This window comes from Lontra canadensis, unplaced genomic scaffold, assembly GCF_010015895.1.
Source record: "Lontra canadensis isolate GAN:19392208 unplaced genomic scaffold, GSC_riverotter_1.0 scaffold73, whole genome shotgun sequence".
In the NCBI taxonomy this organism is placed as follows: Eukaryota; Metazoa; Chordata; class Mammalia; order Carnivora; family Mustelidae; genus Lontra; species Lontra canadensis.
Genome location: NW_022631067.1, coordinates 10,953,874 through 10,972,817, shown reverse-complemented (window position 1 = coordinate 10,972,817; position 18,944 = coordinate 10,953,874). Strand labels below are relative to the sequence as shown.

At 39.0% G+C, this 18,944-nt stretch overlaps 1 protein-coding gene across 2 annotated transcripts in view; it reads left to right on the top strand.

The window, feature by feature from the left end:
* The window catches only part of PCCA (propionyl-CoA carboxylase subunit alpha), a 397,106-nt gene that overhangs the window by 13,897 nt on the left and 364,265 nt on the right, over positions 1–18,944 (top strand). For both annotated transcript variants that reach the window (XM_032881100.1, XM_032881099.1), the window contains exons 3-4: positions 7,142–7,189; positions 7,302–7,370. In XM_032881100.1, coding sequence (XP_032736991.1) covers positions 7,142–7,189; positions 7,302–7,370 — 117 coding nt within the window. The remainder of the gene's footprint in view (positions 1–7,141; positions 7,190–7,301; positions 7,371–18,944) is intronic.

The window sequence follows — 18,944 nt, the reverse complement described above, 5'->3', positions numbered from 1 at the left end:
GTATCTATACCAAAAATTGAATAAATTTATAGTGTTTCCCTTGTATTCAGTAGAATAACATTCTTAAATTCTGGGCATTTGAGAGATTTTGATTAAACTATTGATTTTTTTTTCATTTTAATATTTATAGGATTAATTTTGAAGGCATTTTTATATATTGTAAATTTTGGGACAAGGGAATTCTAGTGAAAATCCCGATATAGGATAATGGTTGAGGCTGTAATATGAGAACGGGTGGACCTGGAAGTGGTGATTGTGGAGGTAAAACATAATTTGTGACAGTGAAGGCCTCAAAGACGGCAGGGGAGAGTTTTGGTTAAGAGATAGTTCAGGTTGAATGTCATGAAGGTCAAACTGGTGAATGATTATTTGAGAATGAAGTAGCTGAGGTATGTTCTAAATCATCTCTTGAAGTAAATAAAACTCCGAAGAATCCGGAGGCTTGGAGGGACGCTTGGGTGGTTCAGTTCAGTTAAATGTCTGCCTTCAGCTCAGGTTATGATCCCAGGGTTCTGGGATCAAGCCCTGTATCAGACTCCTTGTTCAGTGGGGAACCTGCTTCTCCCTCTGTCTGCCACTCCCACTGCTTGTGTGCTATCCTCTAGTGCGCGCGCTCCCTCTCTGACAAATAAATAAAATCTTGAAAATAAATTCTGGAGGCTTGGAGAAAGGGTCTAGTTCACTGTAGTTCAGTAGCAATATAATAACACAATTGCAGGGTATATCATTTTAAATTTTCTCATAGTCACATTAAGAAAATTTTTAACAGTATGTTTCAATTCTCTATCTAAAGTGTTACTTTTTATATTGATTATATATTGAAATATCAGTAAGATACTTTTCATTCTTCTTTTTGTTTTGTACCAAACGTTCTAAATCTAGTATATAATTTATACATCTGGCAGTTTGATTCGATTAGCCACATTTGAAGAGCTCAGTAACCTTATGTAGCTGGTGGTTACTTTATTGGACAGCACTGGTCCAGATGAATTAGCTGTGATAAACTCCCTATTATGATATCCATGTTTCTTAATTTTTTTGTTTTTTTGAAGATTTATTTGAGTGAGGAGGGGGAGGGGTAGAGGGAGAGCATCTCAAGCCAACTTCTCTCTGTGCACAGAGCTGGACATGGGCCTCTGGCCCATGACCCATGAGATCATGACCTGAGCCACAAACAAGAGTTGGATGCTTGACTGACTGAGCTACCCAGTAGCTAAATCCATGGTTTAGTATGAAAACTTCAGCATAGATAGTATGCCTTGGGGTGCTTGTATGTCTGTGTATTTCTGCACACATTGTTGAGTTCAGTCTAGTAGTGAGCTGTCCTAACCAGAAACATTCTACGGGGTGGTTAGCTAGTACTTGTACTAGAGGTCACAGTCCAGAGTGAGGGGCAGTCTGGAATACTACAAAGGGTCCAGCTGTCTTTCTCCCTGTTAGCTCTGGTAGCCTTCCGCGTTAGCTATAATAATTGTTAGAAATGGGCTGTCATTGATGAAATTAGTGCTGTGCAAGATATGTGTTCTGGCTCTTACTTAATATTAACTCTTAGCCCCTGAAGGAGCAGAATGGAAGAGTCCAGTTGACCTTTGATTCTTTTTTTTTTTTTTTTAAGATTTTATTTATTCATTTGATACAGAGAGACACAGCAAGAGGGAACTTCCAGCAAGCAGGGGAAGTGGGAGAGGGAGAAGCAGGCTTCCTGCCAAGCAGGGAGATTGATGCGGGACTCGATCCCAGGACCATGGGATCATGACCTGAGCCAAAGGCAGATGCTTGGCGACTGAGCCACCCAGATGCCCATGGCCTTCCATTCTTTACCTTTAAGATAGGACCTAAGCTTGATCCGTATATGAAGTCCTATATGCAGCTGCTTGTCTGGGGGTTCTCCATAGCTTGAGTCTGACAGTATGACTAGCCAAATCAGATTATTGATGTATTTGCTTGAGGTGAAACTTTCATGCAGGCTGTTGGAGCATTACAGAGTGAAGGAAACAGACTTCACTGAGCTTATCCAGCAAATTTTAACATCCTTTTTAATGCCTTTTTTTTTTTTTTAAAGATTTTATTTATTTGAGAGAGAGAGCCCAAGAGCGGGATGAGGGGGCAGAGGGAGAAGCAGACTCCCCACTGAGCATGGAGCCCAGTGTGGGACGGGATCCTGGGACTCTGGGCTTATGACCTGAGCCGAAGGCACATGTTTAACTGAATGAGCCACCCAGGTGCCACACTTAAGATCCTTTTTATGTCTGTTCATAAATGTATGTGTGGCAGTTTGGTTTGAGACTTGTTTTTTCCATAACCTCATAGTGAGCTTACAGTAATCGCTGATTCATGCCTCACCTTGGTGGCCATTGATAATTACTAAAAATGAATGTGTGTGGCTATCTTGGGTTAGGAAATTTAAAGTATTCCTCCCCTTCCTCTTGGAATCTACCAAGGTACATATTTTGTTGTAAATGTCTGAAATTAGATCTGCCTGCTATCTTTGCTGATGTGAAATGTTGAAGTCCGGGAGTGAATGGTCAAGAAAGAATTCATGAGACGTGCATAAAAGGTGGTTTTATTAAAGCACAGGGCAGCACCCATGGGCAGGAAGGACTGCGCTGGGGTTGTGAGGAGGGACTGCAGATACACCTTCAAGTTGGGAGACGGTTAGGGATAATGGAAGTGAGTAAGGACTTTGGAAGCAAGGTTTCCAGGGCCTTGAGGGTCATTTACTGTTGTCTCATAAAATTAGTCCTGACACTCTTCAGGTGAATATCAGTGTGCCATATGTTTGGAGGATGATTGTTAACATCTATCTTGGGGGAGGGCTGGAGAGAAAGGAAATTTCCGGAGGATTTTTATATGCTAAAGAAGACTAACAGGATACCAGAGGTGGGGCTAATGTCAAGCTAAGGTTACCTTCTGCCTCTAGCAAAGCACTGACATTGACCAGTTGAGTTCCTGCAGGAAGGTCACTCTGCTTGTCCCAGGCACCTGTCAGTGGGCCGTAAGTTGTGAGGAAGTTTGATTTTTTTCTTTATTTCTTTTGCCTTCATTCTCTACATCATTTGCCAGCTCTTTTGCTGTACTGTTTCCTGAGGTAATTGTGGAGAAACTGTGTAGCATGCTTAGTCATGAAAACGTCTGTGATACTTTTTGGCACCTGGTGGTGGTTACCTGTGTGGGGCTTTCAGACCAAATTGAAGGCTTGCCATCATGTAGAGGGCCTTTCTGCTTCTAGGAATTCTTGCTTATAGCCATTCATTAAATACTGTACTCTTTGTTCTACCTTATTATTCCTGTCTTAAGTGCTGGTAGATCTGATCTCTGTTAAATAAATTGATTCTCACCTGAACTTGCCTTTGACTCCTTTTTTACTCCACATTTTATCAGCGACTCATATCAGGTCAAAATCAGGTAAAATTTAATCATTACTAAAAATACTCTTTTTTTCAACTTGAGTTTTAACGGGTCAGCTTGTCTCAGGTATGTTCCTAAGAGTAGGGAAGATTTAATAGTAATCCGCTTAGAAAAAAGACCAGGAGGTCTTAGTAGGCCTTAAGTTAGTGTGAGCCAGCATATTGCTGTGGCGTGCCTGGCGTGACCAATGTGATCTTACTAATTTATTTATAATTTATAATTAATAATACAGTGTTTAAAGCTTGTACCATTATATTCTGATCATGTCACATCCTTGTGTGTTTTGACATGAATATCTGGGCTCGAGCTCTGGCTTTACCCCTGTGGACTTTGTTAGTGACTTAAGCAGGTGATTTGGTCTCCTCGAGCCTGGGCACATATTTTGTGCCGTAGCTGCTTTAAACACTCCTCATTGGGACGCAGGGTGGCTCAGTCTGTTAAGCGTCTGACTCTTGATTTCAGCTTAGGTCATTATCTTATGGGTCTTGGGCTAGGGCTCCGTGACAGGGGAGTTTGCTTGGGATTCTCTCTCTCCCTCCCACTCCCCACCCTCTCTCCCCCACTCCAAATAAATCCTTAAAAAAATTACTTGTTTTTCAGTGCTCCCTTCTGCTTTCATTGTCCCTGCCTTTGCACGTGCTGTTCCCTCTTCCTTCTCTGCACTGACCACAGCCTCTTGGGTGTAGTTGTATTATAAAGCTTTTTTTTTTTTTTTTTTTAAGATTTTATTTTTTATTTGACAGAGAGAACACAAGTAGGCAGAGAGAGAGGAGGAAGCAGGCTTCCTGCTGAGCAGAGAGCATGATGCGGGGCTCAATCCCAGAACCCTGAGATCGTGACTCAAGCCGAAAGCAGAGGCTTAACCCACTGAGCCACCCAGGCGCCCCGGGTGTAGTTGTATTATAGCACTTAACCACACTTTGTCGTGATTGTGCCATATTGTATATTGAAGTTGTCAAATGCACTTGATGTTTCCCTGTAATTTTTGATTTAGAGGGAATTTTAAAATTGGTATGAATGTATTTGTATGTATATTTTTATATGTATAGCTTATCTGCAAGAATGTACAGGAAACTGGTAATAGTAGCTGCTTTTGGAACAAAGACCTGGGTGTCTCTATAGTATATTGCCTTTGGTATCTTTTATTTTTTTTATTTTTTATTTTTTAAAGATTTTATTTATTTATTTGACAGAGATCACAAGTAGGCAGAGAGAGAGGGGGAAGCAGGCTTCCTGCTGAGCAGAGAGCCCAATGCGGGGCTTGATCCCAGGACCCTGGGATCATGACCTGAGCTGAAGGCAGAGGCTTTAACCCACTGAGCCACCCAGCACCCCTGACTTTGGTATCTTTTAAACCCTGAACCATATACATATGTTTATTTGAGAGAATATCTTATGTATGGGAACTTAATTGATGTAATCAGCTTTATTTAGCTTGTGCACTAATTGGTGTTAACAGTACTGTATTAGTCAGGGTTCTGTAGACAGACTGAACCAGTAGGATATATGTGGAGACCTGCTGGCTCCCAGTTGAGGCCAAGTCCCATGATCTTCCCCCTGCAAGCGCAAGACACAGGAAACATGCTAGTGTAATTCTGGCTGGGAGCCAGCGGTGTCAGTAAGTCCCAGGAAGAAGACCCATGGCCCAGCTTAGTCAGGAAAGCAACACAAACACTCCTTTCCTCTACTTTTTCTCTCGCGGGCCCTCCACGGATGAGGTCGTGCTCCCCCACGTTGGGGAGGGCGGTGTACAGGGCTGAACCTGCTGACACGCATGTTCGTCTCCTCTGGAAACGCACAGACACACCCAGAAGTCACGTTTCATCCGAGTACCCTGTGGCCCGGTTGCACAGAAAACGGACGGTCGCGAGCCCTGCACGGAGAAGTCGTGCAGGTGCAGATACTCGTTCTGATACAGATTTTGCCTGTTCGATAGGTTCTCACTCCTAGGTTTGGCGTAAACAGTGTGGTGTGTGGCCCAAAGGAGCGCATGATCAAAGCTATGGCTAACGCGTCCTGAGGATAAATTGGGTGCTGGGCGCTGCTCTCAACCCTGTCAGGCTGTTCCCTGGCGGCACATGCTGTTATTACTGTCCTTTTACATACCAGGAAATGACGGTCAGGACGGGGGGCTGCCCTTTTGTGATAAGCACTGGGTGTTCCATGTAAGTGATGAGTTGCCAAATTCTAACCTGAAGCCAGTATGACACTCTATGTTTACTAACTTGAATTTGAATAAAAACTTGGAAGGAAGGAGAAGAAAAAAAAAAAAGGGTGGCTTGGCCACACAGGAACATGTGGTAGGGTTGGGATTACAGCCTGGGCGCTTTGGTTCCAGACTGGCTCTTAACTATATTCTGACACTCAGATAAAAACTAGGATGGAGTTCTTAATCCCTATAATGTTATGATTTGTTACATTAGCTGTAACAGCTGCTGCATGTGTAACTTCATTGTTTATGCTGTTTCTATCAGACGTCATCTGTTTCATACATACTAAAATGTACATTTTAAAATGAAGTTCAAAGAAGTATATATATATATATTTTTAATATTCTTCCTGTTCAACAGGGATTTACCCTGACCACTTGGATATAGAATGGCAGATGAGTTTGCAGTCTCAGGCTGGGGCTGAGATGAGGATATTTTAAGCACCCGTCTGTGCAAGGCTCTGAATGATGCAGGTTCTGTCAGATTAGGAGTTTACCAATTTTTAAGGCAGAGGCATGTCTCAGTTGGGTGGAATAAGCCACGTGTGACATGAAGGTTAGACCAAGACTTTGAAAGCCTTTTCTGATGCTGAGATTGTGACTCCCTGTTGGGTTAAAATACTGCTTTCAGTTATGTAAGAGGACTTTTAAGATCATATATAGCTTTAACTTTCTTTTGGAAATGTAACTAAAACTTTTTCTATAGTTGTATTTAACTTATAATAATTCACTAACCCAGAAATAGTTGCATACTAAAATGTATCCAAATTACTTGTAATTGTGTTTCTTTAAAAGGATTAGCCTGTACAATTTTAGAATAGTAAGAGAACCTTATTAGTTTCCCCCTTAGAATGTTAATCAGTTTATATGTGGAAGTAAAGATCTACAGAGATTGATTTGCTTCAAGTCAGATAGGTTATTGTTAGTGGCAACGCTGGGCTAAGAATTGAGGTCTCTAACTCCACCCAGAATGGACCTCTATTATGAGGCCTCAGCCGCTTCAAAATGGGGCTGTATTGTATTCAAATAGCATAACCTGTTTGGTCTGGGGATCTTTGGGTATAAGCATAATTAGTTTCTCTTTTTAGTTACTGAAAGTATCATTTAATGCCCGACAAAGATGATGGAAAAATTAGACTTTCCTTTGATGAACAACTCATGACCTTAGAATTTCCCTGAATCTAGAATATAAATTACTGAGTAGTGGTCAAGCAATTCTATCTAAAGTTTTTTAGCATTCAGAAATACCATTTGAAGATAATCTCTTGGCAAGAGAATTTATACATATCCCCTTAGTCTACTTATGATTTACTGTACCTAATTAGTTGATGCTTTAACAGAGTGATTACAGGGCCAGATCCTACCAGATGAGTTTAATAGCAGCCTGGTTGTAGATGAACATATGTATAATATTTAATACTGTTCTAGGAAGTAACGTTTTTTAGGATCACATCCAGTGTTGTGGGAAAGCTTGTTTTCCAGCGTGAGAGGAACAATTTCTTATGTGTGTTTTTCTCTCTTTAGACTTTTGATAAAATTCTTATTGCTAATAGAGGAGAAATTGCATGTAGGGTGAGTAGAATTTTAATCTTATTTTTCCATTTTCCTTTGTGAATTTTATTATATTAAATCCCTTTAAATCCAAATCCCTGTTAATAGATAATGTTTATGTATTTTAAAATAGGTTATTAAAACTTGCAAGAAGATGGGCATTAAGACGGTTGCCATCCATAGTGATGTTGATGCTAGTTCTGTAAGTATATTTTTGCTTTATTTGAATCAGGACCTTATTTATTTGTAGTTTAAAAAAAAAGGTAGAAAATGTTAAGTTCTTTTTTCCCCCTTGGCTCGAAAAGGATACACACAATTACAAAAAAAAAAAAAAAATACTGACTCCTGTATTAAGCAAAATGGAAGCATCAAAATGTCTTTAATATGTATCTAAACTTTTTTCCCCCAAGGTTTTAAAAACTTAGAGTTTAAAAATTGCTAGACTTGGTTGCTGACCACGAAGTAGATTTGACCAAAGCTTGAGGAAGTTCAGTTCAAAGATTCATGAGCTGTTTATACCATGCTGCCTTTTGAGAGCACATTTTCCCACAGCTGAATTCTGTTTAATTGTTTTAACTTTCCTGAATGCTTCGTATTCAGTTGAAAGTTTGATAAAAGAAGGATAGGCTAATACTAATTGGACATAGACACAAGGAATAGTATAAAACAGTGAATGATACATTATTTTATTGGGGATTTTTAACCACAGCAGGCATTTTTAGCAGTAATAAACTATGAAGGAGTAGAAAAAAAATCCCATGAGAAAAGAATGTAGATTATTGGAACTTTAGGGGATGAAATATAAGAAGTTGTACTTTAAGTGTTTTTCTTTCTTGCACACTACTTTTGGTAACAAGACCTATTGGTAATGTCAGCTTTTACTGTATAGTAGTATAATGTGGAAATTTTGAGTATTTGTGATTTCTTGTTTTACCTATACAGTGTTGTTCATTTAGCTCAATTGTGACTGTCTTCCTTCTTTAAAAAGAGAACCGTTGCAGGCTTCTCTAATATCCTGAAAATAAAGGTTAAGTATTTGTCTTGTTTATTTGACGGATACATTTAAAATAGTTATTGTTTACTTAAAAACTCTTAAATGAAGCAATTAAATAAACTTGTTTTACATATGTAGTTTGTTTTTTTTTTTAATAGTGGTTTCTGGCCTCTTTTCTTTGCTAATAATTTGTTTTAACTGATCACTTCAATAGTAGTTTATATTCCTTATAGTCATGAAATAATGAGAAAACTATTACTTTAATCTCTTTCTTGATCACTAAACTAAGGCATTTATCAACAGCAAATTCCTTTAGAAAAAATTTTGTGTCCCCCTAAGGCTAGTAATAGATTTAAAATTCCTCCTCCTTGGGACACCTGGCCGGCTCAGTTGGTGGAGTGTGCCACTCTTGATCTTGGGATTGTGAGTCTGAGTCCTGCATTGGGTGGAAAGATTACTTGCAGATCTTAAAAACAAAACAACAACAACAACAATAAAAAAACCCCCAAGTGTGCCTGGGTGGCTCAGTGGGTTAAAGCCTCTGCCTTCGGCTCAGGTCATGATTCCAGGACCCTGGGATCGAGCCCCGCATCAGGCGGTCTGCTCAGTGGAGAGCCTGCTTCCTCTGGTCTCTCTCTGCCTGCCTGTGATCTCTGTCAAATAAATAAATAAAATCTTAAAAAGAAAAACAAAAACCCAGAACCCTGAGAACAAAACCCTCTCCTTGTCCTGTGTTCATTTTCATTGTGTTCGTAGTTCATGAGGTGTTTTCATTCATGGATGAACTGAGAGAGAAAAAGGTTTGAATTGTGGACAGTCACTGTTTTTACGTCAAGTCTTTTACTTGTTTTTTCTCATATCAAAGTACAGGGAGTTCTCTATCCTATGTTCTCATGAAGAGCACTGTTGGCATGGATTGGTCCAGAATTATATTTTGATTTTTTTCGTGTTTATATTTCAGTGTTGGTGTTCTAGCCCCTAATAGCATGACTGCCTTTTCCCGTTCTTAAGTTTCTTTCTTTCTTTTTTTTTTGTTTTAAAGATTTTATTGATTTATTTGAGAGCGAGCATGAGAGGGGAGAAGGTCAGAGGGAGAAGCAGACTCCCCGTGGAGCTGGGAGCCCCACGTGGGACTCAATCCTAAGACTCCAGAATCATGACCTGAGCCAAAGGCAGTCACTTAACCAACTGAGCCACCCAGGTGCCCCCAATTCTTAAATTTTTGGTTTTGTGTTCTTGTTAGGTGGAAGCTAGACATGACCAGGGGAAGGAGTGCCCTGAGACAGAGTCCCAAGTCCGTCAAGTGGAATGATAGAGACATGAACTAGAGGCGAGGATCAGGATAAGTAAGCTACACATTAAAAGTCTGGGAGCACAATATCCTGACCCTGTGGCTTCCAAGGCCTTGGGGCTGACAGACCAAAGAGCCCCAGGTGCAGAAAATGTGCTCTTCTCTTCCTCTGCTCCAGGGTAACCCCAAGACTCACTTGGATCATGGGTAGAGCCCCCTGCTCCTGCCATGGAGAAAGTCTGCCTTGACAGGTACTAACCTTGTAGGGTCAAAAACTCCTCCTTCCAACCAGTGGGAGGAGTTTCTGAAACTACTGAAGCCTTCTTGCATTAGAGACCTCTGTCCTGTCTGTCACAGCTCCTCACAGCCCAGAGAGACCCAGTTATACCCAATCCTAAACGACCCAGAGGACTTCCTACTCTCCCACCTTGAGAGTGTACTGTCAGCTTTACTGAAGTGCTTTGCACTTGCTACTTTCAGGCTGTCTTTATTCGAATGCTGGTCCTCATGTAAATCTTCTCGTGGTGAATCCAAGTACCCAGACCTCCATTCACAGAACACAGACTCTCTCACCCATAACATTCTGATCTAGAGCTAGAGTGTCCTTTCCAGGCTTTGAAAACACTAGTTTCAAAAGAGATGGTCTAAGTTTTAAGATGGCCTTTCATATCCTTCTAAAGCGGAGATGGTAGTTTCATATAGTAAAGACTTTTAGTCACTTTTTGCTGCAAGTGGAAAGGAAATGAGTCTACCAGATACTACAATACATCATTTAGAGTAAGACTGATCAGGCCCCATGGTGGAAGCACGCATGCTCAGCCAGAACTTCTCTTAGTATGATCTACTTTAAGTCCTTTACTAAAAAGGTACTGTTCAGGATAATAATGCTAGTTAGAATGTTCGAAGTTCAATTTAGGCCTCCGCAGTAGAGCCATATCTGCTCTTTGCTTTCTGTGTCAGTCTCAAGAAAGCCACAGAGGTGAGTTCCTCTGACGGTTTATTTTGCTTCCTTCACGTGTGATTCAGAAAGATTACCATCATACCTAATCAGCTTTACAATATGGGTAATCTGAATGAGATGTGCTTTTCAGATGTCTTGTTAATGTTACAGTGTTTGTTTTCAAGAGGTGAGCATTTAAAATGTTACTTGGAGTACAAAAATCTTAAGTGTCTTATATGTTAATTTCTTAAATGGAAATGTAAATATTGCAGTAGGAAAATACTGCAACAGTTGATTGTTTTTAATGGCAAGTTAATAGTTTTCACAGATAATTTTTTAACATTTAAGTGGGGGAGAAAAGATAACAGTCACTACAACTACTAAGCAGTAAGTCATACAAGGAAAGCCAAGTATCTTGCAAACAATGTGTAATGGAAAAAATTGGCTTTTAAAGAAGATTATGCAGTTTTTCCCATTGGTCCCCTTTCCCTTGTCCTGTTCTTTAAAATTGTCTTCAGTTTCTTATCTTTTTTTGCTCTTCTTTGTGAATTTTAGGGTAAGCTTATTAAATTAGGCACATCTACCAGTGTTTAGCTACTGTTTTTGTGTAAACATAAACTTTCATTTCTCTTGGATAAATACCTAGGAGTGGAATTGCTGGGTCATAGGGAAGATGAGCGGCAAAGCAGCCTTTTCCTGTTTGGATAGTCAATCTGTTTGGAGAGTAAACATATTTTAGACTTTGCAGGTCTCCTTTGTGTGGTCTCCTTTCCTTGTGCTTTTTCTTCTTTTTCTTAGGACCCTTTAGAAATGTAAAAATCATCCTTAGCTTGTGGGCTATAGAAAACCAAAAAGACCGGGGCACCTGGGTGGCTCAGTTGTTAAGTGTCTGTTTTAGGCTTAGGACACAATCCCAGTTTCCTGGGTTCCAGCCCTACATTGGGTTCCCTGCTCGGCGGGAAGCCTGCTTCTCCCTCTCCCATTACCCCTGCTTGTGTTCCCCCTCTTGCCGTGTCTCTTTCTGTCAAATAAATAAATCTAAAAAAATAAAACAAAACCCCAGAACACCAAAATTGTCCTTAGATTGGATTTGGCCTGTGGGTGGGTGGTATTTTGCGGACTCCTGTTACAACCAGATGCGTGTTTCTAAGAAGCTGCCAAACAGTTGTCCTACATGATTGTGCCATATTCTTGATTGTGCCATACTGTTCCCATCAATAACGTGTTAGTGTTCATGTTGCTCCATATCCTTGCCTGCACTTGGTTTTATCAGTCCTTTAAATTTTTGCTATTCTACTGGTGATGTGTTATTTCATTGTAGTTTAATTTAAATTCTCTGATGAATATTGATGTTGAGTATGTTTTTATATTAATGGCTATTTATATTCTTGTTTGTTCAGACATATAATTGGAAGAGTAGTACAGTGAATACTTCTAGACCCTTTGTCTGGATTCACCAGTTAACATTTTGATACATTTGCTTGTATCTGTATCCGTATATATGAATATAAGTATATATTATGTTTCTTCTTCTTCTTCTTTTTTTTTTTTTTGGTAAAGAATATGAAATTAAGTAACAGACATTGTGGCTTCTCACCCCTAAATACTTTAGTATTTATCTCCAGGGAAAGGATATTCTCTTACGTATACCTTATCAAAGCTAGGAAAATTATAAGTTATTCTGTAGTATAATATGCAAACTGTATTTATATTTCCCAACTTGTCTCCAGGTCTTAAATTTAAAAAATATATTTTAAATACTTAATATTTAAATATACTAAAATATAGTAAAACAATATTTAATATTAAATCAATATAATTAAATATATTTAATTTAATATTAAATATACTTAAATATATTGAAATTTTAAATATTTTAAATTTTCCTCTCCCTCTGTCACTCGTCCTGTTTGTTCTCTCTCCCACTCTCTCTTGCTTTAAAAAAATTTATGAGTGAGAGAGAGAGGGAGAGAGAACAAGCAGGAGGAGTGGCAGAGGGAGGAAGATGCAGGCTCCCCACTGAGCAGGGAGCCCTATGCAGGGCTTGATTCCAGGGCCTGATATCAAGACCTGAGCCAAAGGCAGATGCTTAATCCAACTGAGCCACCCAGACACCCCGAATGTCCTTTTTTTTTTTTTAACCTTTTCTTAAAAATCTACGCTTTACACCCAACATGGGGTTTGAACTCATGACCTCAAGATGAAGGTGCTCTAATGATTAAGCCATCCAAATAAATGTCTTTTATACACACACACACACACACACACACACACATATTTAACTCACAGTTCAATCAAGGTTCATGAATTGTATTTGTCTATTCTGCTTTTTTAGTCTCTTAATCTAAAATAATCCTCCTATCTTCCCTTCTTTCTTTGTTTGATTTTCATGATACTGCTATTTAGGCAAATTAGCTTATAGGTATTCTGGATTTGTTGGATTATTTCCTCATGAATAGATTCAGTTTAAATATTTTTTGAGGAGAATACTTCATAAGTGATCTTATTTCTTACTGTATCCTATTAAGAGGTTCATAATGTTGGTGGTTCTGGTTACACTAAGTTTGATGAGTTGGTTGATGTAGCTGTTAATCACTTTTCTCCATTATAATGGTACATTTTTTTTCCTCTTGAAATTTTTGGGTGTGAGTCTTTGAATCCATGTAAATATTTGTCCCCCAACAGTCTCCTCTAATATTTTTACATCCACTGATAAAAATTATCTGACACAATAATTACTTTGGTTATATTTGTTTGGTGCTGTCTGTTGAGAAATATGTGAGGTCTGCTCCATTTTGAATCTGCTTATTGGTATTATCTTTTTCTCATACATATTTGAGGCCTCCTTTCATGTCTTGCTCATTTTTAACTATTTATTTTGAAGCTTCTATCCTACTGCTCTAGTATCCTAAGTTCCTAGGTGTCTGCTTCTGACTTTTCCTTGCAATGGATGATCTTCTCACGTGTGTGGTTTTCGGCTTTTGACTTCTTAATTTGCAATCTCTGCTGTTGAATCCTAGAATGGTTCGGATTGCAGTTACGGCCTGTTGGGTGGGTGCTGTATTTGTTTCTTCCAGGCTCTCCAGGGTATCCTTGAGCAGGGACTAATTTCTATATTAACTTACTGGGCATGACATTTGCTGAACAGATTTTTTATTTTGAGCCGCAGCAGGTAATTTTAGATATTTGTCTTCCGTGTACTGAGTAGATCAGTATGTCCCCCCTTCTCACTTAGGGCATAACTTTTTGAGCATCCTGGCTTTGTAGGGAATTTTCCTTCTAATCTTTAACTCCTTTTTCTGAGAATTGAAACTCCGTTGTTTAATTTTTTTTTCTTACTAGATTACCAGTTAATTATGAAAAGGTATAGTTCTGAAACAGCCAGATGGAAGACCTGAATAAGGAAGGTATGGGGAGAGGACCGGAAATGTGCGTACCCTCTCTAGGCCCACCACTCTCTTCGACTCTCCACGTGCCCACCAACCCATTTCTTTAGATTCTCGAGATCCCCACTTCCACTTTCTGTGATTAGCTGTGATACCGGCTCTGCTGGGTATTGTCTGACTTTCAGTTTCCTCTTTGTTTTTGATCCCTGGGGATTGCTTATAGTTTTCTTGTAAGCCAAGTTGCTCATTTAAAGGGTGTTTGTTAAATTTAATCTAGGGTTTCAGGTGCTTGTAGGGAGGGTTTGCAGGTTATCTAGTTGGCTTATTCTTGGATAGTCTTAAAATAGTATGATATCCTATCCTCTGTTGAGGAGGTTGTCCTGCTTTTTTTGAGAAGTGAAGACTGATATAGAGCAGTATCAAAATCGGACTTAGGAAGGCAGTTCACAGACACTGATGAGATTACTGTGGCTGCGACCAGAGAATGAGGCCAGAGTCCGCCAGCAGTTTAATGGACTACAGTGGGAAATGATCAGGATAGGAGAAGCGAAATGGGCATTATGCTTCTTACCAAGTTATGAATTGTCTTTTATGTGTTCTCCAGGCCCTTACTATTCTTTGGAAGGATTTTTTGGGAATGATAAAGGGACGATAGGCCTAGTGGAAGACTGCATCCTGCTAGAATTTTGGATTGTGTTATATCTGCAGATCAATTTGGGAAGTGTTACTCTCGATTTTAAGTCCTCCTATCCATGGACTTGGACATTCCATTTGATGTGGTTCCACTTTGATTGCTTTAATTTCAGCGGTGTTGGGGCGCCTGGGTGGCTCAGTGGGTTAAAGCCTCTGCCTTCGGCTCGGGTCGTGATCCCGGGGTCCTGGGATCGAGCCCCACATCAGGCTCTCTGCTCTGTGAGGAGCCTGCTTCCTCCTTTCTCTCTCTGCCTGCCTCTCTGCCTACTTGTGATCTCTGTCTGTCAAATGAATAAATAAAATCTTTAAAAAAAAAAAAGAAATGTAATTTCAGCGGTGTTTTGTACTTTTCAGTGTATAAGTTTTGCACTTAACTTTGTTATTTTTATTAGTAAGTATTTAGTTTTTTTTTTTTTTTTAAAGATTTTATTTACTTATTTGAGAGAGAGAGAGAATGAGAGGAGAGAAGGTCAGAGGGAGAAACAGACTCCCCATGGAGCTGGGAGCCCGATGTGGGACTCGATCCCCAGACTCTGGGATCATGACCTGAGCCGAAGGCAGTTGCTCAACCAACTGAGCCACCCAGGCGGCCCCAGTATTTAGTATTTTTAATACTAGGATTGTAATATTTTAAATTTCAGTTTTTATTAATTGCAAGTTAATAGAAATACAATCAACTTTGGCATAGTGATGATGTGTTCTGCTACCTTGCTGAACTTGTTCATTAGTTCCTGTATATGTATGTGTTGTTTTTTTTTTTTTTTAATAGATCCTTAGGATTATCACTAGAAGACCATGTGCAAATAGAAATAGTTTTACTTCTTTATTTTCAATAGAAGACCATGTGCAAATAGAAATAGTTTTACTTCTTTCTTTTCAGTCTGGGTGCTTTTTATTTTGTATTCTTTCTTAATTTTCCTGGCATTAACCTTCAGAATGATAATCGAAGTAGTGAGAGTAAGCATTTTGTTTTATTCCGCATCTTTGGGGGAAAGCATTCAGTATTTCACAATTAAGTTTGATTTAGGCTCTGGGATTTTCATAAATTCCCCATTATCAGGTTGAGGAAATGCCCTGATATTTCTAGATTATTGAGTGTTTTTTTTTTGTGATTGGACATTAGACTATTTCAAATGCTTTTCCTGTGTCTACTGAGATGATACAATTTTTGTCCATTATTCTATTGATAGGGTGTATTACATTAAGTTTTTTTTTTTTTTAAGATTTTATTTATTTATTTGACAGAGAGAGATCACAAGTAGGCAGAGAAAGAGAGGAGGAAGCAGGCTCCCTGCAGAGCAGAGAGCCAGATGCGGGGCTCGATCCCAGGACCCTGGGATCATGATCTGAGCTGAAGGCAGAGGCTTTAACCCACTAAGCCACCCAGGCACCCCTACATTAAGTTTTGAATATTAAACCAGCCTTGCATTCCTGGGCTATGTCACACTTGGTCATGGTGTATAGTTTTTTGTATGTGTTGCTGGATTCATTTTATTAGTGTTTTGTTGAGAAATTTTCATCCATGGTTATAAGAGCTATTGGTCTCTAGTTTTCTTGTGATGGCTTTGTTTTTGGTATCAGAGTGATGTTGGCCTCATAAGTTGGGAAGTGTTCTCTCATCTCTTACTGTTTTGGGAAGAGTCTGTGAAGAATTGGCATTAACTATTCCTTAAATGGTTTGGTAGAATTCACCAGTGAAGCCATCTGGTTTTGGGCTTTTCTCCATGGGAAACTGTGTTTTTTGTTTTATTTTCGAAGATTTTATTTTCTTAAAGATTTTATTTTTAAGTAATCTCTCCACTCAGCATTGTGCTTGAACTCACAACCCTGAAATCAAGAGTTAAATACCCTATTGACTAAGCCAGGCAGGATCCCTCTGTGGATGGTTTTTCAATTATTAAGTCTCTTGTTACAGGTTTATTCAGATTTTGTTTTTTCATGAGTCAGTGTCTGTATTTGGTGTCTTTCTAGGTTTATTGATAGGATTATAGTATTTCCTTATTTTTGTTTCTGTAAGTTTGGTAATAATTTCTTTCATTCCTGATTTTACGCACCTGCGTGTTTTTTCCTTGGTCACTTGAACTAAAGGTTTTCAATTTTATTGATATGTTCTAAGAGCCAATATTTGATATCATCTTTCTCTTTTTAATTCTCTACCTCATTTATGTTTAGTCTTTATTATTCCCTATATTCTGCTTTCTCTCTTTATATTCTATTTTGCTCTTTTTAAGAGTTCCTTTCCTTTTATTTTTCTTTCCTCTTCATCTTCTTCTTATTCTTTTTTTAGATTTACTCATTCACTTGAGAGAGAGGCAGAGGGAGAGAGCAATCCAAGCAGACTGTGCTGGGCATGGAGTCTGATACAGGGCTCCAACCCATGACCCTGAGATCACAACTCTTGCTGAAATCAAGAGGTGGAGGCTAAACTGACTCTGCCACACAGGAAAAAAAAAAAACAAAACCTTAAAAATTTTTTAAACTATTTTTTAAATTTTTGTTAAAGTTTCTATTTATGTATTTGAGAGAGAGAGAGTGAGAGAGCACATGAGAGGGGAGAAGGTGAGAGGGAGAAGCAGGCTCCCTGCGGAGCTGGAAGCCTGATGCAGGACTTGATCTGGGGACTCTGGGATCATGAGCTGAGCAGAAGGCAGTTGGTTGACCAACTGAGCCACCCAGGTGCCCTCCCCTTAAACGTTTGTAAGGTAGAAGATGAGGTTGTTGACTTGATGTATGTATGTATATATGTATGTATGTATTTATATTTTTTTAAAGATTTTTTTTTTTTTTTGACAGCACAAGAGGGGGAGCAAGAGGGAGAAGCAGGGTCCCCACTGAGCAGGAAACCCAAATATTTTGGTATTTTGTTCTACATTTTTATTTTGAAAGTATTTATTTCCCTTGTGATTTTTTGACCCACTAGTTATTTAGGAGTATGGTGTTTAATCCACATTATTTGTGAGCTTCCCAAGATTGTTTTCATTCCTCATTTCCAGTTTCCTTCTATTTTGGCTGGACAACATGCTTTCTATTCCTTCCTTCCTTCCTTCCTTCCTTCCTTCCTTCCTTCCTTTCTTTCTTTCTTTCTTTTTTTTTAAGATTTTATTTGACAGTGTGTGTGCACAAGCAGGGTTGGGGGTAGAAGGAGAGGGAGAAGCAGACTCCCTGCTCAGTAGGGAGCCTATGTGGGGCTCAATTCCAGGACCGTGAGATCATGACCTGAGCCAGTGGCAGACGCTTAACTGACCGAGTCACCCACGCACCCCTCTATTTGTATCTTTTAAAATTTCTTGGTGTTCGTTTTATGGCTTAGCATGTGTTCTATCATGGAGAATATTTCACGGGACCTTAATAAGAATGTCTGGTCTTGGGGCGCCTGCGTGGCTCAGTGGGTTAAAGCCTCTGCTTTCGGCTCAGGTCATGATCCCAGGGTCCTGGGATCGAGCCCCACATCGGGCTCTCTGCTCAGCAGGGAGCCTGCTTTCTTTCCTTTCTCTCTGCCTGCCTCTCTGCCTACTTGTGATCTCTGTCTGTCAAATAAATTAAAAAAAAAAATTAAAAAAAATTAAAAAAAAAAAAAAGAATGGTCTGCTGTTTTGTGGAGTGTTCTCTAGATGCCTTTTAGGACTGCTTGGTTCACTGCAATATTCAAGTCTTCTATTTCCTTGTTGATCTTCTGGTTGCTTTGTCCATTATTGAAAGTGAGGTTTAACATGCTTTTAATAAATGTTAAGTATTTGTTTTGTTTTGTTCGGAGTACAAAATTGGTGATACAAGTTATAGGCCTGTAACTGTGCACGAAAGAGCCTGAATAAGGTAAGAGATCACTGACTAAGGGACTCTGGGTTGTTACAGAAGGAATGGAGTAGGGTGTTCACGTAGAGATTCTCACAAGAATTCTTTGCAGTGTTCAGTAAGCAAGAAATTTTGACACTACTAGAATTGCTGTAGACTTAGAGAAAGAAAAATAGATTTCCTTTTTAGAAAATACTTATTTTTTTATGAAGCCACCATAGGAGCTCAGCAATCAAAATCTGGGCAAAGATAGTAAGCGAAAAATAAAATTACAATGACTCTCATATATTGATAGAAGAATCCTAATAGGAAATAGGGTAACATAATTTATTTAAATAGTATGCTGCAGCCACACGGAATGTATTCATGACATTTCAGTATGGTTCAGTATTAGAGACTATTAACTTAATTGAATATACTAATAAGTTAGTAGAGGGAAACTAGATGATCATCTTGATAGAAGCCGAAATGTCATTACAAGAAATTCACTGTCTTCTTTTAAAATCCTTAGGAAAACAGGATTAGATGCATGCTGCCTTCCCTTAATAAAAAGGTTATACTTCATGGAAGCATTCTTATGAAATTCAGGATGAAGACTGATAGATTCATTATCACTACTATTATTTAACAGCCTTTTTTTTTTTTTTAAGATTTTATTTATTTATTTGACTGAGACACAG